Source organism: Hibiscus syriacus, unplaced genomic scaffold (genome assembly GCF_006381635.1).
Source record: "Hibiscus syriacus cultivar Baekdansim isolate YM2019G1 unplaced genomic scaffold, ASM638163v2 tig00000340_pilon, whole genome shotgun sequence".
Taxonomy (NCBI): Eukaryota; Viridiplantae; Streptophyta; class Magnoliopsida; order Malvales; family Malvaceae; genus Hibiscus; species Hibiscus syriacus.
Window position 1 is genome coordinate 14189635 of NW_024061783.1, and position 24302 is coordinate 14213936.

General features: G+C 35.6%; 3 protein-coding genes across 4 annotated transcripts; 1 reads left to right on the top strand and 2 right to left on the bottom strand.

Moving 5' to 3' along the window:
- The first annotated feature begins 8527 nt into the window (after positions 1 to 8527).
- Positions 8528 to 11193, top strand: LOC120204886 (ubiquitin fusion degradation protein 1 homolog). Its single transcript, XM_039204900.1, has 9 exons — positions 8528 to 8580; positions 8762 to 8839; positions 9055 to 9079; positions 9170 to 9202; positions 9311 to 9432; positions 9567 to 9697; positions 9990 to 10210; positions 10595 to 10848; positions 10962 to 11193. Exons 1-9 carry the CDS (start codon positions 8578 to 8580, stop codon positions 11055 to 11057), a joined length of 963 nt encoding a protein of 320 aa, XP_039060831.1. The 5' UTR covers positions 8528 to 8577; the 3' UTR covers positions 11058 to 11193.
- Positions 11194 to 13753: 2560 nt separating this feature from the next.
- On the bottom strand, positions 13754 to 14663 carry LOC120198960. Of its 2 annotated transcripts, none has more exons than XM_039200201.1 (2): positions 14272 to 14663; positions 13754 to 14059 (listed from the first exon to the last, which is right to left on the bottom strand). In XM_039200201.1, exons 1-2 carry the CDS (start codon positions 14603 to 14605, stop codon positions 13812 to 13814), a joined length of 582 nt encoding a protein of 193 aa, XP_039056132.1. In that variant the 5' UTR covers positions 14606 to 14663; the 3' UTR covers positions 13754 to 13811. The 2 variants fall into 2 exon arrangements, with proteins under 2 accessions (XP_039056132.1, XP_039056123.1); XM_039200192.1 differs by having other exon boundaries at positions 14260 to 14663.
- A 1107-nt stretch (positions 14664 to 15770) lies between these two features.
- On the bottom strand, positions 15771 to 23620 carry LOC120204899 (NADH dehydrogenase [ubiquinone] 1 beta subcomplex subunit 9-like). The gene is made up of 6 exons (XM_039204903.1): positions 23411 to 23620; positions 23285 to 23326; positions 22977 to 23058; positions 22301 to 22356; positions 21670 to 21741; positions 15771 to 15861 (listed from the first exon to the last, which is right to left on the bottom strand). Exons 1-5 carry the CDS (start codon positions 23540 to 23542, stop codon positions 21700 to 21702), a joined length of 354 nt encoding a protein of 117 aa, XP_039060834.1. The 5' UTR covers positions 23543 to 23620; the 3' UTR covers positions 15771 to 15861; positions 21670 to 21699.
- Between the last annotated feature and the right edge of the window lie 682 nt (positions 23621 to 24302).

Consider the following 24302-nt stretch of genomic DNA (forward strand, 5'->3'; position numbering starts at 1 on the left):
TACCCAGGATTGATGACTTATTTGATCAGTTGCGAGGAGCTACTGTATTCTCTAAGATTGATCTTCGTTCGGGTTATTATCAATTGAAAGTTAAAGGATCTGATGTTGCAAAGACGGTCATTCGCACTAGATATGGTTATTATGAATTCTTAGTGATGTCTTTTGGTTTGATGAATGCTCCTACAGCTTTCATGGATTTGATGAATCGGGTGTTCCGACCATATTTGGATCAATTTGTGGTGGTCTTTATTTGATGATATTCTGATCTATTCTCAATACTGAGGCAGAGCATGACGAGCATTTGAAAATCGTTCTGCGGACTTTGAGAGAGCATCGTCTATATGCCAAACTAAGCAAGTGTGAATTTTGGCTTCAAGAAGTGTCGCTTATGGGGCATATTATTTCTACGCGAGGTATTCAGGTCGATCCTAGCAAGATTGAGGCTATTGTGAATTGGAAATAACCCAAGAATATCTCTGAGATTCGCAGTTTCTTGGGCTTGGCTGGTTATTATCGACGTTTTGTTGAGGGCTTCTCGATCATTGCTTCTCCTTTAATAAAGTTATTAAGGAAGAATGTGTCGTTTGACTGGGGAGAGGTACAACAGGAAAGCTTTGAGAAATTAAAGGCGGTGTTGACTCAAGCACCAGTGTTGATTCAACCAGAGTCCGGGAAGGAGTTTACAGTGTATAATGATGCTTCACATTCAGGACTCGACTGTGTTCTAATGCAGGAAGGTAAGGTGGTGGCTTATGCATCCCGTCAGCTGCGACCGCATGAATGTAATTATCCTACTCATGATTTAGAGTTAGCAGCAGTGATTTTTGCCTTGAAGATTTGGAGACACTATCTTTATAGAGAGAAGTGTTACATTTTCACGGATCATAAGAGCTTAAAGTATCTTCTGACCCAGAAGGAGCTTAATTTGAGACAGCGACGCTGGCTAGAGCTTCTAAAGGATTACGATTGTGTGATTGATTATCACCCTGGTAAAGCTAACATTGTAGCGGATGCTTTGAGTCGAAAGACGGTAACAGAGTTGATATCTTTAATGGCCATGATGAATTTATATGACGATGGCACTCTGTTAGCAGAATTACAAGTTAAGCCGACCTTGGTTGATGAGATCAAAGCTAAGCAGCCCCTTGATAGCTCCTTGCTTTCCATCTTTGAGCAAGTAGAACAGGGGACAAACTCAGATTACGCAATTGATCAGGATGAAGTATTATGCTTTAAAGGTAGATATTGTGTGCCTGATGATGCTGAGTTGAGGCAGACTATCCTTACTGAGGCTCATAGTAGTCCATATGCTATACACCCCGGAGGAGATAAGATGTACCGGAATTTGAGAGAGAGGTATCATTGGATTGGGATGAAGAAAGACAAATCTGACTTTGTGGCTAGGTGTTTCACTTGTCAGCAAGTTAAGGCAGAACATCAACATCCATCAGGTTTGTTACAGCCTATCAAGATTCCTGAATGGAAATGGGAGCATATTACTATGGATTTTGTTACTGGCTTGCCTATGACTCCTTCGAAAAAAGATTCAGTTTGGGTGATTTTTGACAGACTTACAAAGTCAGCTCACTTCATTCTGTGCGAGTAAATTATACTTTGGATAAGGTGACAAGATTGTATATTTCAGAGATTGTCAGATTGCATGGTGTTCCATTGTCTATTATTTCTGATCGAGATCCGAGATTTACTTCGAGATTTTGGAAGGCGTTATATACGGCTTTGGGAACAAGATTGGATTATAGTACATCATTTCATCCACAAACTGATGGTCAATCTGAGAGAGTAATTCAGATTATGGAGGATATGTTGCGGGGTTGCGTAATCGATTTTCATGGTAGTTGGGAGAACTTTTTGCTTTTGGCTAAATTTGCTTACAATAACAGTTATCAGACCAGCATTCGTATGGCACCCTATAAAGCACTCTATGGGCTTAAATGTCGCACTCTGATTTGTTGGACTGAGTTGCATGATAGGAAAATGTTGGGAACTGAGTTAGTACGAGAGACGGAGGACACAGTCAGATTAATCCGTGACCGTCTGAAAGAGGCATTTGATAGGCATAAATCTTATGCAGATCAAAGGAGGAAGGATATACAGTTGAGGTTGGAGATCAGTCTTTTGAAAGTTTCACCCTGGAAGAAAGTATTGAGATTCGGGCGTAAGGGTAAATTGAGTCCAAGATTTATTGGACCATTTCGTATCTTGAAGAGGGTAGGACCTGTTGCATATCAGCTTGAGTTGCCTTCTAAGCTAAGTCGTATTCATGATGTCTTTCATGTATCAATGTTGAGGAGATACCGTTCAGATCCAGGTCACATTATTCAGGTTGAAGAAGTAGAGCTGAGACCTGATTTGTCATGAAGATGAGCCCATCAGATCTTAGAGAGATGAACGAGTTCTTCGGAATAGGCGAATTCCAATGGTCAAAGTTCAATGGAGTAATCGAGGCCCCTCAGAAGCTACTTGGGAGACATTGGAGTCAATGGAGGCTCAGTTTCCTCAACTATTCTCATAAGGTAAATTTCGAGGATGAAATTTCTTGTAGAGGGGGAGAATTGTAACAACCCGAATATTTACAAAAAAAAAAGTATTAATTGAAATTGGAGGTAAATTGTGAAAATGAGTGAAATTAAGTGACTAAATTAAAATTTATGAAAACTTGTATGCCATTTTCGAAGTAAAGGAAATTCAGGGCGCCCTGAATTTCCCCTAAAACTGTCGGCAGAATTGGTGTTATAAGCGTGTTTTCTGGTTTTAAACCAGAAAACACAAATGATAATTTCTAAGTTTTCCTCCTCCCGTACCCTTACTTCCAAGCCCGATTCCGACGCCGTTCGACCTCCAATCGAAAAATTGAAACCACCGTCGTGTTCATCTTCGACCCGTGAACAAAACCCAGTAAATCAATTATAGCGAAACGCTGCCAAACAACGTGAATTTTGAGTCAAAGTCTCGATATTTATTTAGCTCTATCGCCGGGAAAATCTTAAATTCACCGCCGATCGTTGCTCCGTTTACGACACCTCCTGCACCATCATGTTCCTTGTGTCGTTGCGAGTCCGCCGATGTCAACCTTGTTCACCGTCGACGGCGGCGCGTGAGGAGGTGGAGCAGTCAAAGATTCGGCTGAGTTGAAATTTGAGCTCTCCGCCGTTCAAAAATTTGAACCGATCGTTGTAAGTATCTCGAAATCGCTCAAAATAATTTTAAGAAATTTTTCCGGAATTTTTAGGCCCCCGGAGGTGGCCTCACGCGCCACACGCGCCGCCACAAGGAGAGTGAGCTGCTGGAAAACCGGTTTGACCGGTTTTCAATCGATTTTGACCGGTTTGACCGGTTCCGACCGGTTCAAACCGATTTGACCGGTCAAACCCGACTCGACTGACCCGACCCAACCCGACTGACCCGACCTGACCGTTGACCGTGACCGTTGACTTCCTTTGACCAAAACTTAAAATGGCTTTGACCGACCCTTAAACGACCGTAAATCTTTTCTAAGTATACCTATTTTGATAGTTTTCGACGTCCCAAATCCGTTTCCGAAGTCCGTTTCGTCAAATTCGAACCCGAAGGCCTCCAAATCGACATTCAAAGTGGTTGACTTTGACTTTGACCAAGAATTTGAATTTTCAAAAAGTCATACTTTATATTTTTCGACTTCCTGATTCCGATTCCGCAATCTGTTTGGCCAAATTCAGACTCCAAATACCCCAAATTGATAGTCAAACTCGAAAAATGCTTATATACTTAAGAAGTCTAGCTTTGAACAATTAAATAGGATTTGGGACTGATAGATTATTATTGTTTGAAGGTACAAGAGACTCTCCGGATTGTTCGACAGCTCGACCCAGCTCTTCTAGATCAGTTAAACCACGTGTGCCAGTATTCACCCGTAAGACCCGTAAATTTTATGATTTTAGAGATTTATTTATGTTACCCATTAGTAATATAGTGTTATTATAAATTAGGTTCGAAACCTATAGCAGAGCGTGGTGAAACCAGCAATCAGTAGATCTACTATTGAACCTATTATCGATGTGTGTTCCTGTTTACTACATAATGGTTTTATATGTTTTGAAATATGGTACATTGAAATCTATGGATTATTATTGTTGGTACACCGATTTATTGTTGATGATTTATGGACTTTGATGACTGGTATATGGATATTGATTTTGGGATAGATTGAACTACAATTGTATAGCTCTGATCAAGCTAATAAACGGGCCTAATATGACTCTTGAGGGCCCCAAGATGTTTCATTAGGTCGGCTTTCCTTTCCTGTGTGCTTAGGGTAAGCTATATGAACTTATTAACTTGGGCTTAAGGATACAAGCATCATAGCCTATCCTTAAGTCGGCTTTCTTTTTGCTATGTGCATAAAGTAAGCTATATCGAAAATAATTTTGGGAACTACTGATGGTGTACCAGAAAAGGGTTTAAACTATGATTTTCAAAAGTTAAACTCTTTTACGAATTTGTGAGATTTACTGGACTATGATTTGTTTAATGTACCTATTGTGATTTTATGGTAATGTTGAGACACACTGAGCCTAGCTCACCTTTCGAAAATGTTTTTCCCCTTTCAGATACTGTTGGTTAGATACCTTGGTTCGAGCACTTGGAGGATCAACATATCTCTTGAAGTATATGTGATTGTAATATTTTAAACTTGCAAGTTGACTTTATTCTGGTGACATGGATCTATTTTAAAGTATTGGATTTTATAATGATGATACTTTTGCTATTACTATTCAGTTTATCGTGGTTTTGATTTTTAAGATATGTTTTAAATTAATTTATTACTGATTGGTTTTATATTTAAGAGTTGAGTTTTAATAGTATAATTTATTATAATTTCATGTCATGAATAATGTCGTTTTACATTGATTGGGTAACGGTTTTAGAAAATGTCTTTAAGAATCATGTATGTGATCCACTAGACTTAGTCGAAACGCATAGGCCGGGTCTAGGGGGTTACAAGGGGTATCGGTACCCAGGGTATGGATACCCTTTGAAGGGGTATCAGTACCCATTTGCATTTTTGCTCAAACTCGAATTTAATGGACTTTGAATTATTTTTGAAACCTTTTGAAAACTTTGAATAAATTTAATTCAAGTCCAAAAACATTTTGCCTTAAATTTGTTATATCGAAACATAGTTCAACACATACACAATGACTCGAACTCGAGATATGCTTAAGCAATGTCAAGCTGTTTACGACTTGAATCAATCCCGTTAGTGAACAATTAGGTTTTATGATTGAGTAAAAAAAGTTTAAAATGGCTAGTTATTCTGATTATTTTGTGTGATATTTGGATTCTCTGATTTTGGGTCAAGTTGGATTAGATTAATACATATGTTATCTCATTTTTTTAAAAAAAAATTATGAGTTCGGATTTAAATTTACTTTATAAAATATGTTAAATATGAATAATTGGAATGATATTTGATTAATATAAAAAAACACATACATATATATTAAAAATAATAGATAATAGAGAATAAAAGGGATCGAACTAATAGAGAATTGAAAAAAAAAAACAATTACATTAGTATAGAAAAGTTACAGGACTGAAAGTACAATTACCCCATACAAAAATCATTAGCATAATAGGTACATATATTTTCTATTTAAATTGAAAAACTATAAATAAAATATGAGATGAATTGTGATATAACATGACACAAACACAAAATATTATTTTCTAAATTAAATAAATATAATAAACTTCATAACACGAAATGATATACACACGATACTCTCAAGAATATAAATATGTAATATATATTATTATGTAAAAATATATTAAAAATAATGCATACAAAAAACGTAAAATATAAATACAACACATGAACATGATAAACTCAATATAAAATGATTATTAACATTATTAATAAAAAAATATACATTTGAATCCATTAAATAACTTCAATGAATAAAGGGGGTATTTGTACATGCAGTGTGTGCGCTTATCAATGATTAAAAAAATTATAAACATATACTATCTTATATTTACTCAAGATTATTAAAAACATATAAATTTATTTTTTTTAATAAAAAGTTTTTTGCTCTTTAAATATTTAAAGAACTCGTAATCATAGGCATAATAATAATAATAATAGATTGGGTCTAAACTGTTATGGCCCCAAAGTTCTTTCTAATATTATTATTTTACTTTGGGCCACTTTCAAACATTTCTATTTTAGAAATGGGCCCAAAATTGATTAATAAAGTAAGGATGGTATGAGTTAAGTAAGATTAGTTTTTTTATCGTCTCGAATCTAATTCAAAGTTTAAATTTTACATTCGAACTTGGCCAGATGTTTAGTGAATTTTTTTATATGAATTAAATTCGACTTGAATTTAAAGATTAAAATGTATCTCGACCTAATATATAAAAATATTTTTTGTATTTTTATAAAAAAAGGAAATAGTTGAAAATTAGGGAAATGTTATAATAGTAAGGGTAAACTATAAGTTTAGTACTTAAACTATTACTTTTGTTCTGTTTTAGTACTCAAATATTTTTTTTTCAAAATCATACGTAACGTTTAGTTTAAGTTTTATTTTTGTACCCGTCGTTAAATTTTTTTAAAAGGGGAGGTACCAAATTGAAATCTAAACTAAAAGATTAGTATGGTTTTGAAAGAAAAAAATAAAGTTTAAGTATCAAAATGGAACAAATGTAATAGTTTAGATAATTAAATATGTAGTTTACCCTAATAGTAATCTGTACTTTTTTATTTTTATTTTTATTTGATAAAAATAAAGAGATAATCGTAAAAGTATGGAGATAATTAAAAAAGGAGAACATGTTATAATAATTGTTTTAGATATATGGGGATAATCAGGGACAAAATTAGGATGAAATGTTGAAGGGAGCAAAGTTATTTTACATCAAAAGAATAAAATTTTATTAAATATTTAAAACTAAAAATTGACAGGGGAAAAAAATCTTATTTGACTAATATTAAACTAAAAAAATACCTAAAATACTATTATACCAAAATTTTGGGAGGGTAACAACCCCTCCAAGCCATTATGTAGCTTCGTCCTTGGGGATAATAATATGGCTTAATATTAAAAAGTTTCAAACTATATCATTTTTCTCATTTTAGATGCCTAAAGTTTTTTTGATTTATTCAGGTGTTTAACATTACAAAAGTTACGATTTTAAGTGTCCCTATCGTAACCGTCGTTAAAGAATTCTGTTAAGTGACATATTTCACATTCAAGTAATTTTGAAAATTTTATTTTTAGAAAAACTTAAAATGATATTTTAAAGAAAAACTCAAAAATTTCTCAAATCTTAGAAAAAACTCAAAACTTTGAAAACACTAAATTTCAATCTTTATACTCACACAATTTGCCGCCCTTTATCACCATTTTCATCAGTTGAACCTCCACCTGACCAAATTTCACCGAACAAGAAGACCCTGACGACCCAAAATCCAAAAGCCGACGACACCTACGCGACCTGACTTTTAAAAAAGAACCTTGAAAAATCACGAACCGATGACACGATTAATAGTAAGGATGACAATCGACAAGAGAGATGCTAAGGGTTGTAGCGACGGCAACGACCGTGGCCGGCTAGGGAGGTTGTAAGGTTAGGGTTAGGATTTTAGGGTTGATTTTATGATTTTTAGATATTTTTAGGATTTGAGATTCTTTTTAATTTTAGAGAAGTTAGAGTCTCTTTTAAATATAATAATATTCTTATTTTTTTATTTTTAAATTTTTTTTAAAAAAAATTATCTTAATACAACATGTGTCACTTAATAAAATTTTGTAACGACAGTTACTGTCGGATACTTAAAATAATAACGTTTATAACATTAGACACCTGAATTGATCGAACAAAAATTTAAGCACCTAAATGTGAAAAAGAGTATAGTTTGAAACTTTTTTATATTAAGCCTAATAATATTATTCTCCTAGGTCGAAGATTTTTACCATATATCCGACTTCGATTCAATTTAATTTTACCTTCGTAAAATTTGATATCACCTAAATGTAATTAAAAAAAATCCGACTTTAGAATATGTCGGGTTCGGATAATTTCAGTAAAAGTTTCACTTAAATAGAAACGTGGCAAAATCATATTGTAGCTTGCAGAAAACGCAGATAAAGCGAATCATAGAGGATTCCATTCCCCACACTTGCATAATCGTCACTCCATCGAATTGACTTGTTTTCTATTTTTTTTTTGGGTTCGTTTTCGCTCTCTGTTTTCTCTCAGGTAATCCAATTGCTATTCACCAAGCTTCCATTTCGTCTTATATCTGTCCTCTTTCGCCAATTAAACCAATTGAAAACTCAATCACCTGGAAAAAATGAATTTAGTTAAAAATATGAGCTTTTCATTCAAATGCCGTTGTTGTTTTAATAAAAAAAATGACATGTTTATATTGATTTTGTCTATTTTTTTAAGATATTATTGATAATTTTAGTGAGCTAAGTTAGATTTTTATAATTTGAGGCATCTGATCTTCTTCTTGTAGGGAAGTTGAACAGAAAGTTATCTGGTTTGACTCTTAATAAGCATTACAACATGGTAAGTTTTATGTTTATCGAAGGTTACTATATTCTTTTCCAGTGATTTTTTTGTGGCATTGAAAATTGTTTTTTTTTTAACTCAATTGTAACTTCGAAATTCTGGTTACAATGGATGATATAGAGATGATGTTGACAGTACGTACTAGTAATTTTACTGTTCCATATGCTTGATTTTGCAGTTTTTCGATAGATATGGCTTCCATGGGACATCATTTGAGCAGAGTTATCGATGTTACCCTGCATCTTTCATTGAGAAGGTCTGTAAAAGTAGAATTTTATTTTATTTTATCGTCTTGCTTCAAGAGCTATTTATATGTTCTAAACTTCTAATTTAGTCATTAGCTTCAATAACTTACCATATTTGATTAGATTCTTTCTAAGGTTTATGATATCTAATCCTGCAAATTTTTTAGCTTCTTTTCCTTTCTCATGATTTTGATCCTATATTGTTTTGTTCTATGTTTCCCCACAGCCACAAATTGAAAGTGGTGATAAGAGTAAGCTTTCTAACCTATAGTTTTCATAATATGTTCCTTTTTTTTTGTAGTATAATTTTCCTAATATATATTCTTTCATGGTTCTTTCAGTCATAATGCCTCCTTCAGCACTTGATTGCTTAGGTTGGTTGTTTTAGTGTTGGCAGCAATTTAACTTCTGTAATTGGTCTTTTTGTTTCTCATTAATCTAGCCTTACGATACGCAAGTTATTTGTCACTAAAACAATGCAGCATCCCTGCATATTGATTATCCAATGTTATTTGAGCTTCGTAATGCTGCTGCTGAGCGTGCCTCTCATTGTGGAGTACTGGAGTTCATTGCTGAAGAAGGCATGATCTATATGCCATATTGGGTAGGCTATGCGTCTTTCGTTTTGTATATGCTTCACATAATTACCACGCTGGTATTGCTTTTGGTCCAGCGAAATGCAGGAAATCTTCCTACTAATCTGATTCTTGGCCTGTTGTTTCTATGGTTTTCATGTAGATGATGGAGAATTTGCTCCTACAGGAGGGAGATATTGTGAGGGTAAAAACTGTAACTCTTCCAAAGGGTACCTATGTTAAATTGCAACCCCACACGAAGGACTTTTTGGATATTTCAAACCCAAAAGCTATGTGAGTGGATAGGTTTCTAAATGTATGTATGCTTGATTCTTCGGTGTTAGATGATCAGCTTAAAAGGGAATTTAAGTTGTTATCAGTTCATGTACTTAATCATATACCTTATCAATTTTGTGTGATTTGGCTTCATGTAAGCCCAATGAGTTTCTTCTTTTTGGCCTGGATTTTTGAGAACTTAACTCCTTAAATATGTTTTTGTTTCGTGCTGTTATGGGATTACCTACCTGTTTTCTACAAGCAGATTTAGAAATTTAAATTATAATATCACATTTATTTTATTATGCAGCTTAGAGACAACATTGAGGAATTATTCCTGTTTAACCACTGGGGACAGTATTATGGTTGCATATAACAATAAAAAGTACTACATAGATATCATAGAGACAAAACCTTCCAATGCAATAAGTATCATTGAGACCGACTGTGAGGTGGATTTTGCTCCTCCTCTGGATTACAAGGAGCCGGAAAGGCCTGCTGTTCCAACTTCAAGCAAGGCAAAGTCTCAAGGTTACTTGTTCATATCTTTTCTAGATATCATATACTGATTTATTTTTGCATTCTTGCTCCTAACTCAATCGTTCATACTTTTAGTGCTGTCTTAATTTTTCTTCTTTTCAATTTCCTAAGATTTTGTTTTGTGGTATTAAAGTCGAATGGTGTTCATCTGCTTAGCAAAAATAAGAAAGATGCTACTGGTATGCTTGGTTGGAATATTTTTCTCATCTTGTTACACCCACTGTAATTTTAACTTCTGGGAATTTATGACTCCATGTGGACTAGTGAGATATAAAAAGACATTGACATCTGTGTAGGATATAGTGCACTCAAGTTCATAATAGAATTTGTGATGTTTTATGTATTTTTCTGAGGAAAACCATTTTTTTTCTTCAGTGGAAGAAGCTCCTGCAGAGGCTGAACCAAAGTTCAGTGCCTTTACCGGTACTGGAAGACGCTTGGATGGGAAGCCTCTGAAGCAGCAGCCTTCACCAGTTTTTTCAACTGGTATGAAAGACAAGGGACCTGCTGTTTCCAATGGGAATAATAGGCAACCTTCATCAGGGGCTAGTTCACAAAGTAGTGCACGCCAGGCTCAGGGAAAGCTCGTTTTTGGATCAAATGTCAACCGTCCCAAGGAAACAAAACAGGTACACTGCTTTATTTTGTTCTCCGCTTTTCTTCAATATCTGGACTTAGCCTAGTATACAACTTTCAATAAAAAGAATCAAGCTATAAGATGGTTATTTCTTCTATTTTGCAGGAACCTGGAAAACAGACTAAACAGGAGCAGCCTGAAAAGAAAGAAGATCCCAAGTTCCAGGCATTCACAGGGAGAAAGTACTCATTAAAGGGTTGATTAAATCAATCCATAATTCCTTAATGTTTTTCATACGGCATTCGATATAGGAAAGTAATAGAACTATATATTCATCTCGAATGTTTTCTTATCAAAATACCGATGTGTAGGTTCTCCATGTCGAAGCAAAAATGATAGAATTACATGCAAAAACACGAGAAATAAATTGCAGATGCTTATATTAGGCATATTATCTGGTGCTCACAGTCGAGATCAAATAACATACCTGGTACATATTACCAAGTTTCTGGAATATACATATTTAGAGAGGAAGCAAACATCAAACATATAGCATCTAGACCGAATGCTAATTTAAGAGGGAGATATTTATGGTTGGATTAATCCTGACTGAAATCCCAAATCTAAACTGCACCTAGAACCTGGTGTTGCTGTTGGTTAAGCTTTATTTTAGGATGGGCATGGTCGTATCTGATATGATTTTTTCATCTATAAAAGAAGGAAGCATGTGAATCTAATGCATGTCAATGGCATAATTCAAGCCATTCATTGATTTTTCATTGAGAGATCATACATATGTCAAAAAGTACATCAACTTTTACCTATTATAAGACTTGGAGGTTAGTTTAAGTTTATAAGAAAAATCTGATCAATTAACAACTACAACCAAATTTAAAAGATCTGACATTAGTTCTAAACTAAATGAAACAAAAAACAGTGTCATTCCAGCAGCTATACAGCCACATTTCAATACTCCTCCTCGGCTGCTTTGCTGTCAGCTCCAATTAGTTTCCTTAAACTATCAAATCTGACCTTTGATAGGGGCTTTGTGAATATAGCAGCAAGTTGATCCTTTGAACTTCAATGAATCAGGATGGTTTCATTATTTTGCTCCACTTCTCTCACAAAATGAAGTTTGATCTTGTTTTTCCTTTCACTTACCTCGATTTATCATGGCCTGTAAGTGAGAGCAGATTGATTCTCAGCACCAGCAACAACACAAAATTCTTCAAAATTTTCTGAATATCCTAATTTTTATTACATGATATATTCTTATCTGACATACTTGTATATGCACATAACAAATTCCAATTCGAAACAAAACTTCTATCAATCATGGCAACGGAAGTAATCTCACAGTCAGTTGGATCATAGATTGTACAACATTTATCTTTGAAAATGAAATAGTAATTCTTCTCAAGAAGCTGAGAAGTGTTAAGCAAGTTTCGATCAATATCAGGCACCGAAAGTACTTTAATAACTTTAGTACATGATGGAGTATTCATTGCTACATCTCCTCCTTTTGCTTGAATGTAGCTCCCATTTCCTAATCTTACTTTTGAAGTGCAATTTATGTCAATCTTCTTGAACGTGCCTTCTTCATCTGCAACCATGTGGTTTGTACAACCACTATCGATCAATCAACCAACTTTAGCTTGGTTGCATAACTAGATGCGACGAACATTTCCTCCTCATATTGGTTACCATCAGCAGTCTGAGCTTGTGCATTTTACTGTTGTTGGGATTTATTCTTGCAACCCCTTTCCACGTGACCAAATTGCTTGCAAGATCTACATTGTATGTCTGGTCTAAACCAGAAATACTTCTCCAAGTGAATGGTTTTTTGACAGTATGCACAAAGTGGATACTTCTTCTTTCCTTTGTCTTTGTTCCAAGCCTGAAGTGCCCAGCCGAATGTTCTTCCTGCCTACTTATTCTCCTTCGCTTTTGAGCATAAAATGTATTTATAAGCTCAGACAAGGAAATGATGGATAGATCCCTTGAGTCTTCAAAAGACGAGATCTTGGAATCATATTTCTCTAGAAGTGTTGTAATCACTTTCCCCACAATTCTTTTGTCCCTAAATTCATCTCCAAGCAGCCCAATGTCCCAATGATATTAACAAGAGCAATTATTATGTCTGAAATATTGCTTGACAGTCTCTCCTTCTTTCATCTTCAAATTCTCGAAATCCCTCCTTAAATCGATGAGTTGCTGCTGTCTAGTCTTCTCTGAACCTTGGAATTCTTCTTTCATCTTGTCCCAAGCTTCCTTAGGAGTCTCACAAGCCATAATCCTTGTGAAGATCACATCATAAACTCCATTCTGAATGCAAGACATACCTTTGTATTTCTTGGAACACTCTTATTAATCGATTCTTCATTGTGAGATCAAACATATATAAAAAAGTATACCCACTTTTACCTACTATAAGAAAATTTTGATCATTTAGTAACTAAAATAAATTAATAGATCTGACATATCAATTCCAAACTAAGTGAAAAAAACAACACAAAAAAACTTGATTCAGAAAGAATTTCAATCCAGTGTCATTCTAGCAGCAATGCAGCCACATTTCAACATTCTCATATGCAGGCATCACATAGAATTAATATAAAGAATGATCTTTTAACATTCAAATATCTGACCTGTACCCAGATTTTTTTTAAAGAATATCATTTCTGAATGTTGGTACGCACATCAAATCTACTTGGATCCATATGCTTGTTGTTTTACAGGCCAAAGAGCATGAGACATCAAATAACAATTTCCTATCATTTCTTTGTTATCTTCCACCATTTTACCTTTATGTTCCAATGTAGAAGAAGGGAACAACAAGTATCTGCATGAGACATCAAAGGTTAGGGTTCCAGTGGCTCAATTCTCCTTTACATGGGAACAATGGTTGCTCGAAAAGTAAAGAATTTTCATGGAGCTAAACTCTAAAAAATCCGGCATTACAATTTACAACCATGATGAAAACCAGTGCTGTTTCATTGTTTGTCTCTTTTTTTTCTATTGTGAACGGGTCAAAAATTCTAGTACAAGCTCCTGAACAATGGAAAGTCCAATGATGAAATAAATTAAGCCGAATAAAATGGTGGTGACTCCAATTGAAACCGTTAACAGATATTGCTTGCTCTCCCCCGATTCGGTTGCAAGCCTAAATCCGGTGTATGTCGCCCACAAGATCACGAACATTGTTATTACAGTTACCAGGACCTGGCCTATAGCTTTGGATATCGTCCTTGTTTCCTGCTTCCCTGTTTCATGGGAGACACAATGAGCAAGCATTTTCAATTAAAACATATTCACATTCTGGTGTACTTTGAATATTATGGTTTATGATCAAGAAAATTCCATCAAATTTCCCAGATTTTACTTGTGGTTCATTCCCAAGATCATCATCATGCACATAAGAAAAGAAACGAAATAAAACGACGAGTCACCCTTTTGTTATTACCTTGATGCATACCGGATATCTCCGGCAACTGTTCTGATATATTCAGAAGCATGTCCGCCAGGATGGAAATCCCGAAGATCAGAAACAGGAAACCGAATATTATCGTTGTGACACCAAGATGGAATGCCTGAGCTCCGATGGCAAGGTACCGCCAAGGTTCCATCGTCAATCGGAATCCGCAGCAAATGGTCAATAATAGCAACACCATAGTGACCACGGAGCCTGTTATGCGAAACAATGCAGGTGTAGCGGCACCATACCTGCGTTTCATCTTCTTCATCCTCGGCCTAAATTTATCATCCTTCATGGCCGATGACCTTCCCAATAGAAAACAAAGAGCAGGCATATGAAACGTAGGGGAAATATTACAATGACATAAAGCTTTGCAATGGGAATTTTTGTCGAAGGATTCCAGGAATCAGCGTTGGTTAAAATGGTGGATGGATCATGAAATTTGCATGGAGATGATGAAACCAAGTGAAATCCAAGATTTGTGAAATCAAAGATGTCAATTGTGATGGAACATTGATGAGCCACGTTTATGAAATATTTGAGATTTCCAATCTGAAATCACGTTACTTTCTAGGAAATGAAACATTTGTGTATTTGCCTCTTCCAACTTCAATGGCGTATAGGGACGTTAAGTCACATGGGATGGGATGGGAGTTTACATGTTTAAGGAATTTGTTTGATTCCATTTATTAAGTCAATTTTTCTAAAAAAATACATTATACAAACAAAGCATGCAAATATAAGATTAGAAGATCTCATGCTATTACTATCTATATAAATAAAACGAATGATTCAGACATATGATATTATTTTAGAACAAACATGAATATACCAAGGGGATGAGATCGTACCCTTAAAAATTTTAATATCTCACATAGTTTAGATTTTTTTATAATTTTTGTTAATTTAATTTCGCACCCTTGAAATTTTATAATTTCACACGCCCTAAATTTTTAATTTCCAATATAACTTCTTAAATTTCCACTATAACATAAAATCTTACAAACCTAAATCAAAGCAAATTAGAATACCTTCGTATCTAAATCCGTTAAATACAAACATAATACTTTGAACCCATCGAGTGACCTCAATGATTAAAGTGAATATCATTTTTCTAGAAAATTCGGATTCAAGCAACTGCGTTTACAGAACGTGTGTACGTAGGCAAGCTTTTAAGGTTGATTAGGTTTCTACATCTTTTTTAATTAGATAATAGTCTGCCCTAAAGCTCATAGATACACCGGACTTGATGACCCTAGCAAAATATATAGTGCACCCTTTGATATTAAGGTATCCAATGGCACATTTGACAAGTGCACTAAGTAGCCAAAGAGACAATAAATACAAAAAAAATTATAAGATTAAGACAAATTGTTTGTCACCAAAAGGCTTCATGATCATAGTATTTCTGTACACTGTTAACAACCATTTGGTTATCTAAGCAATGGTCTTGTAGGATAAAGCAGACAACAATTAAGTCAAAAGGAGCATCAACATGAGTGTTATTCAAGCTTCAACTAGTTTCACTTCAATGAATGCGAACAAAGTTGCTGTTGTTTGATCCCTATTACGCTCAACGATTCTCTAGACCTGAATCAACCAAAAATTACAAGTTCATCATTACAAAAATAAAGAAATCGGTAAAGCTGCAGAGAGACTTTAACTTTGTTATAGCTCGAGAGAGGAGAGAATTGATAGAGAGAAAGATAGCAGAAAAGGAGAGAATTTAGAGAAATGGAAAATTCATTCATTCAAATCATGAGGGAAATGGCCTCAGCATTCAGGTATTATTTAGTTACAAATTGTACTGAAAATCTAAGGATGTCAGGTAGCTGTCCTTTACTAACTAACTCTATCTTTTCCTTTCTTCTGCAGGTACTAGGCTTCCGGATTTGGGCTGTTCCAACTCAGCCGGTTAAGTTACTCTCCTGCCCTTCAAGTGCTTCAATTCCCAATTCATTCTCTTCAATCCCTAACCCTCGCTCCTCAATGCCCAGTTCTTTCTCGTTTCCTCATCTCTCTTCTTCTCCTACTGTGACAATACCAGCCCCTTGAGACGATCCTTGTCCCCAAGGATCAAATGATGGAAATTGGCCCTTGAGAACTAAAAAATATTCCCAAGTGTCATTTGCTTCATCCAGATTCTCCCATCGAACTAAAAGCTGAGTTATCGGTTTGTTGTTGCAATTAACAATACGCCTGCCCATTATCTTTAAGGGTTAGATTTTGAATTGACCCTCTTCATCTACTGTAGGAGGATCGATTGCAGAGGTCGATGATTCCCCAATGTGTTTCTTCAGTAGGCTAACATGGAATACGGGTCAATCGGGATGTCTCCGGTAATTCCAAACGATAAGCAACTTCTCCGATTTTTTCCACAATCTTGTATGGGTCATAATACTTGGCTGCCACTTTCAGATTCTTTCACAGAGCGAGTGAAGTTTGTCTGTAAGGTTGTAATTTCAGGTAAACCTCGTCCCTAATTTCGAATACTCTCTCTGATCTTTTCTTGTCTGCATGTTGCTTCATTATATTGATAGTCAATTCCAACTGCTGTTTAACTAATTGTCGAATTTCCTCTCTGTTGTTCATCATTTCATTCACAGTTTGTACTTAATAGTCTGTATGCCAAACCATAGTTGGGGGTTTGTAGCCATATAGGGCCTGGAAAGGAGTGAGTCGTAGGGCAGTGTGGTAGGCGGTGTTGTACCACCACTCAGCATGGGGTAACCATTTAGCCCATAGTTTAGGTTGAAAAACAGAGTCCTCGAAGATACTGCTCCAAACATTGATTGACCCTCTTTGCTTGGCCATCTGTTTCTGGAAGGTAAGCAGCACCAAACAGAGTTCTAGTGCCCATTTGTTTCATCAGTTCTCTCCAAAAGACACTAGTGAATGTCTTATCCTTGTCCGAAATGGCCATTTTAGGCTGACCATGCAGTTTATAGACATTGTCTAGGTATAATTTAGCTACCTCAGCTGCAAAATAAGGGTGAGACAGTGCCAAGAAATGACTGTATTTGGTGAATTTGTCCACTACAACTAGGATGCAATTTTTCCTTAAGGAGGTAGGTAGGCCCTCTATAAAATCCATTGTAATTATTTCCCAGGCTTGGTTAGGAATAGGCAGGGGTTGTTGCAAGCCAGGCTTTGCTATATGTTCCACCTTAGTTTGCTGACAAACTGCAGTTTTACAACATTTCACACAAGTTGCCACGATAACCTCAAGTCTAGGCTAATAAAAATTTGACTTTATCCTGTGATATGTAGCATGTGCTCCTGAATGACCTCCATGTGGAGAATCATGCAAGGTCTGAAGGATTTGTAGTCTAAGACTTCCAGTAGTTCCAATATACACCCTTCCATTGTATTTGAGGACACCCTTGGAATATTTCCATCTAGTGTTAGCAGTAGGACTGACAGTCAGGATTGAAATCCATTCCTGAGCTAGCTTGTCCTCCTTATAATTGTCTTCTACCTCCTGAACCCAGCTAGGTATTAATAATGTTACTCCCATAGCAAAACATTGAGCTTGATCTTCCGACTGTCTGGATAAAGCATCTGCATCCACATTTGATTTTCCTTTTCTGTACTGAATAGTGTAGTCTAGTCCCAGCAGTTTGGTCAACCCCTTCTATTGAATAGTGTCAACTTTTGCTCCAAAAGAAACTTCAAGGGTTCATGGTCAATCTTGATAACAAAAGGTTTGCTTTCCAGATAATGTCTCCACTTGGAGACTGCTAATAAGATAGCAAGTTATTCACGTTCATATATAGAAAGGGCAGAGTGTCGAGGGCTGAGAGCCTTACTAAGATAAGCAATAGGTCGACCATCTTGTGAGAGTACAGCGCCTATTCCCCCAGAACTAGCATCTGTTTCTAAATAGAAACTTTTAGAAAAATCTGATAATGATAAGACAGGAGCAGAACACAGCTTTTTTAAGGTCTTCAAAGGTAGTACAAGCTTCAGAACTCCACTTAAAACAGTCATTCTTTAGCAGTTGTGTAAAAGGTCAGCTAATGACTACACAGTTTCTGATAAATCTTCGGCAGTACCCTATTAAACTCAGAAACCCGCGTCGAGACTTAAGGGTTTTAGGTCTAGGCCAAGTTTGCATTGCTTTCACTTTGCTAGGGTCAGTAGCCACCCCTGTAGTTGAAATGATGTGGCCTAAGTACTCCACCTGAGTTTGTCCAAAAAACATTTGGACAATTTTGCAAACAATTAGTTTACTTGCAAAACTTCTAAAACCTTCTGCAAATTATTAATGTGGTCCTTCATACTATTGTTGTACACCAAAATGTCATCAAAGAATACCAATAAAAACTTTCTAAGGAAAGAACTAAATAATTTATTCATAAGAGCCTAAAATGTAGCAGAAGCATTAGTAAGGCCAAAAGGCATCACCTTAAACTCATAATAACCTTGATGTGTTATGAAGGCTATCTTGTAAATGTCCTCTGATCTGATTCGAATCTGTCAGTATCCTGATCTCAGATCAATTTTGGAAAAATAAACTGCCTCATTCAATTCATCTAGTAAATCCTCTACCATAGGAATAGGAAATTTATCTTTTATTGTCATACTGTTTACTACCTGTAGTCCACACAAAATCTCCAAGTATCATCTTTCTTTTTAATAAAGAGACATGGAGAGGCAAAAGGACTCCTGCTATAATAGAGGAAGAGAGCATGCTTGGAATCTGTTTTTCTACCTCAGCCTTCTAATTGTGAGCAAACCTGTAGGGTGGTCTTAAATTAATAGGAGTAGAATTAGGTTTGAGTGGAATGGCATGGTCATGACTTCTCTCTGGTGGTAGACCTTCAGGTTCTGCAAAAATTGCACTACCTAATAGGGGTTGGATTTCAGTGGGAATAGGTTAAGGATTCCCTGTCATACTTAGTAGAACAATGTGGCCCATAATATCATAATCTCATGCTGTCATTTTTAGTAATGTAGCCCCTGAAATCTATTGTAGATGGTTGTTGACCCTGAATAACAATCTGCTCTCCTTGGTGGTCAAAGCTTAATGTCATATTGTTGAAATCCATTAGTATTGGACTAAATAATTTCATCCATTCAACCCCTAAGACCATGTCACTTCCACCCAGTTTAAGTAGTCTGAAATCATGTATAAAAGTGTGATCTTGCATTTGCCATTCAACCTTGTTGCATCTAGCTGAACTGAAAAGTTGTTGTCCATTAGCTATAGTAATGGACAAAGGGTAAGGTGTAGTGATCCGTATTCCAGCATCAACCCATTGTGGGGTTAAAAAATTGTGGGTACTATCACTATCAATTAAAATATTCAGTGGTTTACCCTGAATAGTTCCTTGGATTCTCAATGTATTATGGCCAATGCAGCCAGTAATAGCATTTATAGAAATTTCTAGGTTTTCTTCTTGTTGTTGTATAGGTTGATCTGAATAATTAGGAAAAACCTCTAATGGAATAGTGGTGTCTTCTTCAGTAATCATGTTCAGGTGTCCATGTTTACACTGATGACCTGGAGCAAATTTCTCACCACGCTTAAAACATAGATTATTTTGCATTTTGTAGTCAGTGAGGTTCTGTTTTGGTGGTGGTAGGGATGTCTTGGGAGGTAATAATAGTAAATTTGGCTTAGAAGCAGTGATTGGGTTTGGGTAGGGTGGGTTTTTAAAAGAAGATCGCATTCTTCTGTTCTCAAACTCAACAGATAATTCATAAAGTTTAGCTTGCTTGCATGCTTCAGACATAGTTTTAGGATCTAGAGCTTTAACCTTGTGTTTAATGTCTTCCCTAAGCCCACTGATAAAAAGTGATACAAAGAAATCCTCACTTAAGGTAGGATTTTGTAATAGCATGTGAGGTAGCTCTTCAAATCGTTCTTGATAATCCTCAACAGAACCTTTTTGAGTCAACTTTGTAAATTCCTCCACTATATCAGAAAAGGATCGATCACTGAACCTGTGACAAAGATCTGCTTCAAACTCATGCCACGTCACATGGTGTTTCTGCATGATATACCCATCGAACCAAATCTCTGCCTTACCCGTTAGATACATAGTGGTTACTTCTACCCTCTGATCTGCAGGTACACTACAGAGGGAAAAATATTTAAGACATTTTTGGAGCCACCCCCTAGGATTGACCCCTTCGAAAAATGGCAGTTCAATCTTAGGTCGATGTCACATCGACCCTGAAATGTTAAAGGAACCCCCTGGGCCTTGTTTATCAACTTCAGAACCAAAACAAATAGGTCTAGATTCACTGTTTTCACCCATTTGATTATCAGGCTTAGAACTATTCTTAGGAGCTGGAAAATCATCAGGTTTAGCCTTCAAAATCACAGGTTCATCAGGTTTATAAGTAAATCGGGATTTATCATTAATCACAGTAACCATAACAGGTTTCTTTCCTTCGTATTTAGAAGTATTAGGAGTTTGTACCTGTTCACTAGCAGAGATCTCTTTATCACCATTTCTGCCTATCAAAATCTTCAAAAGCTCCTCTACATAATTTTGGTTGGTGGTCATCCTGGATTCCAATGAATTAATACGGTTTTCTTGACTTTCCCACCATTTAGGGGGATTAGTTTCTTCTTGGGCTTGTTTCACTAACGTAGCTAAATCATTTGTTTTTGCATGGCAGAAAGGTCAGTTTTAGCCATATTCTGATTCTCCTTTAGCATACCCACTCAAAAACATGCTAGGAATGGAGGCTCTGGATACCAATTTGTTATAGCTCAAGAGAAGAGAGAATTGATCGAGAGAAAGATAGCAGAAAAAAAGGAGAGAATCAGAGAAATGAAAAATTCATTCATTCAAATCACGAGGGAAATGGCCTCAACATTCAGGTATTATTTAGTTACAAATTGTTCTGAGAATATAAGGATGCCAGGTGGTTGTCCTTTACTAACTAACTCTAACTTTTCCTTTCTTCTGTAGGTATTGGGCTTCCGGATTTAGGCTGCTCCAACTCAGTAGGATAAGTTATTCACCTGCCCTTCACGTGCTTCAATTTCTAATTCATTCTCTTCAATCCCTAACTCTCGCTCCTCAATGCCCAATTCTTTCTCGTTTCCTCGTCTCTCTTCTTCTCCTACAGTAACAAACTGCTACCTAGACGTGATTCAACATGGTATTTCCTTATCAGAGGATGCTCAGGGAGATGATTAGATCCTTAGTGCAATTATCATTCAAATTTAGGAAGAGACACCAATATGTCGAATATCATTTTGATTAGGTGACAAAAGAACAAATTCTTTATTTCCAAAAATAAACTAAATGATTTCAGGGGAGTGCATCTTAAAAACCCGAAAATAAGTTCAGGTTAAAACCTGCTAATACATTTTTGCAAGTATACATTTTCAATATGATAACGATGTATACCTAAATAATAAAATACATGGCTAACCTTTATTTCTTGGAATAGAAAAGATCACGTTTAATCGTTGACTTCTTTACCATAATCATACACAATCTCAATCTGCATCAAGAAAGAAAGATCAGAACAGGATAAAACTTAAGAAAACAAAATCAAACTAAATCAGAAATTTACAAATAGTTTCTTGACAACATCTAGGTCAGGTAGATAAGGAACATGATAAAAAAGCCCATTTTGGGACAATCTAATAAAATAAGATATTTAAAGGAGTAAAAAGGTAGGAAGAAAGAAGCTATCTACTATAGAGAAACAAAACAAGACACACTAGCAGAATTCTCCAATTACTTCTTCTAATCTTCAGCATGATGGTATGATAATCATTATGAACATTGGATAACCGTAGAAGGCAAATGGATAGAACAAAACAGCATGAAATGTGAGATGAGCAAATCTCAAATTGTATAAATATTATGAAACATATATTGAAAGAAACAAGGAATAAATAGAGTGCATGTCTACTCGAAAAGCAAGAAAGAGTCAACGTACTCACGAATATTTCAAACAATAATAACGCATAGAGTACAAAAAGAACCGCAAATAAGGAAACATGTGAAAAGAAAGAAATAGCATATAGTTAGTGAGAAAGGCGTTGAATAGTTACCCCAGATGGTGGGACAGGGTTTCGAGTAAACTTGGAACCACCGGGAGCCCAGGGAACTACAAATGGAACAAAGATGTTAGCCTCAAACAGAATAATAGGTTTAAAACCGAAAAGTATGCACATTATAAGGAAATCATAACCAATCGGTCAAGTGTCATAGCAAGAGCAAGACTTTGCTAGTAATAACCAACTATTGGTGACCAAGTGGATGCAACTAAGCAAAGAGAGGCAAACTGAAATAGCTTTAGTTTGGTAGCATTTCTCTTCACCTTGCTTAGCTCTCTGAAACTTGTTTCTCACAGTCAATGAAAGTTCAGTATTAATAATCAAACTATAGTTTGTCTGAGAAGAATTGAAATGATAACTAAGAGTTAATAAGTCATCAGAAAGAAATAATCCCATTTTCAAAATTGAGCTATATCCCTCTCAAATGTTTCACAAGAAAGTTCAAAAGAACATAACCTGAACATATACAATTCCTTCCACAAGAACTACTGAGATGACATAAACATTCTATCTCAAGTCCATTAACTCTCCCCTTCTCTAATACGAGTGTCTCTTTGAGATGAGACTTCGCATCAGCAAAAAGAGGGGAAAAAAATTCCATATCCCATTGATTGAAACAAAAAGTCCCTTATAAAACCTACAACATTGAACACACTATTGTAGTATTTACCAATATAAGGATCAGGATGCCTCCACTTATCATACATTGCTTCACCTGCAGCTATCATTTTGTCAATTGTGTCAAGATCTTCCTGCAAAAAAACCCAGATTGTAAAATGCAACATCGTCAAAGATAGAATGAAAAGCCAAAATAACCTCGAAGTTAAACCAACAAAACTCCAAACAGTTAAACTGCGATCATCACCATTTAAATGAGTCCTTGACAAGTTCAATTGCAGAAATTCAATGAGCTCAATTTGTAAATTAAAAATAACAAGGAGGAAATCATGTGAAAACGTGAAACGAGGGAAGACGAACCACATGCTTGTTGGCTTCGAATTTTTTGCGAAGATCAGAGGCCTAAAAAACATAAATGTGAAATAAAAGATTCAATGAATTAAGAAAATATGAGAAAGAATAAGAGAGAAAAGATCCGTGATTTACATCTTGATAGAAGAGGTGGCGATGGACGGCCCAGTTAAGGGTATCTTTGAGGGAACGACGGTAGAGGATCCGAACCCTTTCTTGCTGAGCTGCTCTTCGAGCTAAATACGCCGCCGTCGTGGCTCCGCTCATTTCGGCTGCTTTTGCTTTTTAACAGAGTCGACACTCTTTTCTCTGTTTCTGGTAGGAGGGGAAGAGGTGGGAGATGCATGAGGAAAGGCAGGCTAGTGTATTGCTAGGTTGTTATCGGATTTTAAAAGATATTTAATAAATTTGATTTAGCGTTATCGAAAATATTAAGTAATAATAATAATAATGTAGTAGGTCTAAATTATGAAGAAATATTAAAAAAATTAGAAATCGGTAAACTTAGTTTGTCGGTTTATGTCGATACTTTATAAAAATGTATCGATTCACATCAATATAACAAGAAAAATATGACAAAACCGGTCACAAAAAGACAAAACCGATAAAACGTTATCGGATATGTTGAAAGTGACGATACGTTAATATAAGTATCGACACATTGTGAATTTAAATGAGAAGTAATTTTAGCGCCTATAAAGTGTCGATTCTTTATAAATATGTATCGATCTACAACGATATAACATGTAAAAAAATGACAAAACCGGTCTTGAAAAAACAAAACCGGGTAAAGCACTACCGGATATATTGAAAGTGTCGATACTTTAATATAAGTATCGACATTTTGTGAATTTAAAAGAGAATCAGTTTTAGTTTCTATAAAGTGTCGATATTTTATAACAATGTATCGATCCACAACGATATAACAAGTAAAAATATGACAAAACCGATATCTAAAGGACAAAACCGTTATAGAGCGACCGAATATATTGAAAGTGTCGATACTTTAATATAAGTATCTACACTT

What these genes read in the sequence shown, in the direction of transcription:
- LOC120204899 (XM_039204903.1), bottom strand. Translation starts at nt 23,542, where the DNA reads ATGAGCGGAGCCACGACGGCGGCGTATTTAGCTCGAAGAGCAGCTCAG. An exon ending in GCCACCTCTTCTATCAAGAT is followed by an intron (nt 23,327 to 23,410) that starts GTAAATCACGGA and finishes TATGTTTTTTAG; the next exon opens with GCCTCTGATCTTCGCAAAAA. An exon ending in TCGAAGCCAACAAGCATGTG is followed by an intron (nt 23,059 to 23,284) that starts GTTCGTCTTCCC and finishes GTTTTTTTGCAG; the next exon opens with GAAGATCTTGACACAATTGA.
- LOC120204886 (XM_039204900.1), top strand. An exon ending in TTCAGCACTTGATTGCTTAG is followed by an intron (nt 9,203 to 9,310) that starts GTTGGTTGTTTT and finishes AAAACAATGCAG; the next exon opens with CATCCCTGCATATTGATTAT. An exon ending in TGATCTATATGCCATATTGG is followed by an intron (nt 9,433 to 9,566) that starts GTAGGCTATGCG and finishes GTTTTCATGTAG; the next exon opens with ATGATGGAGAATTTGCTCCT.
- LOC120198960 (XM_039200192.1), bottom strand. Translation starts at nt 14,605, where the DNA reads ATGCCTGCTCTTTGTTTTCTATTGGGAAGGTCATCGGCCATGAAGGAT. An exon ending in GATATCCGGTATGCATCAAG is followed by an intron (nt 14,060 to 14,259) that starts GTAATAACAAAA and finishes CCCATGAAACAG; the next exon opens with GGAAGCAGGAAACAAGGACG.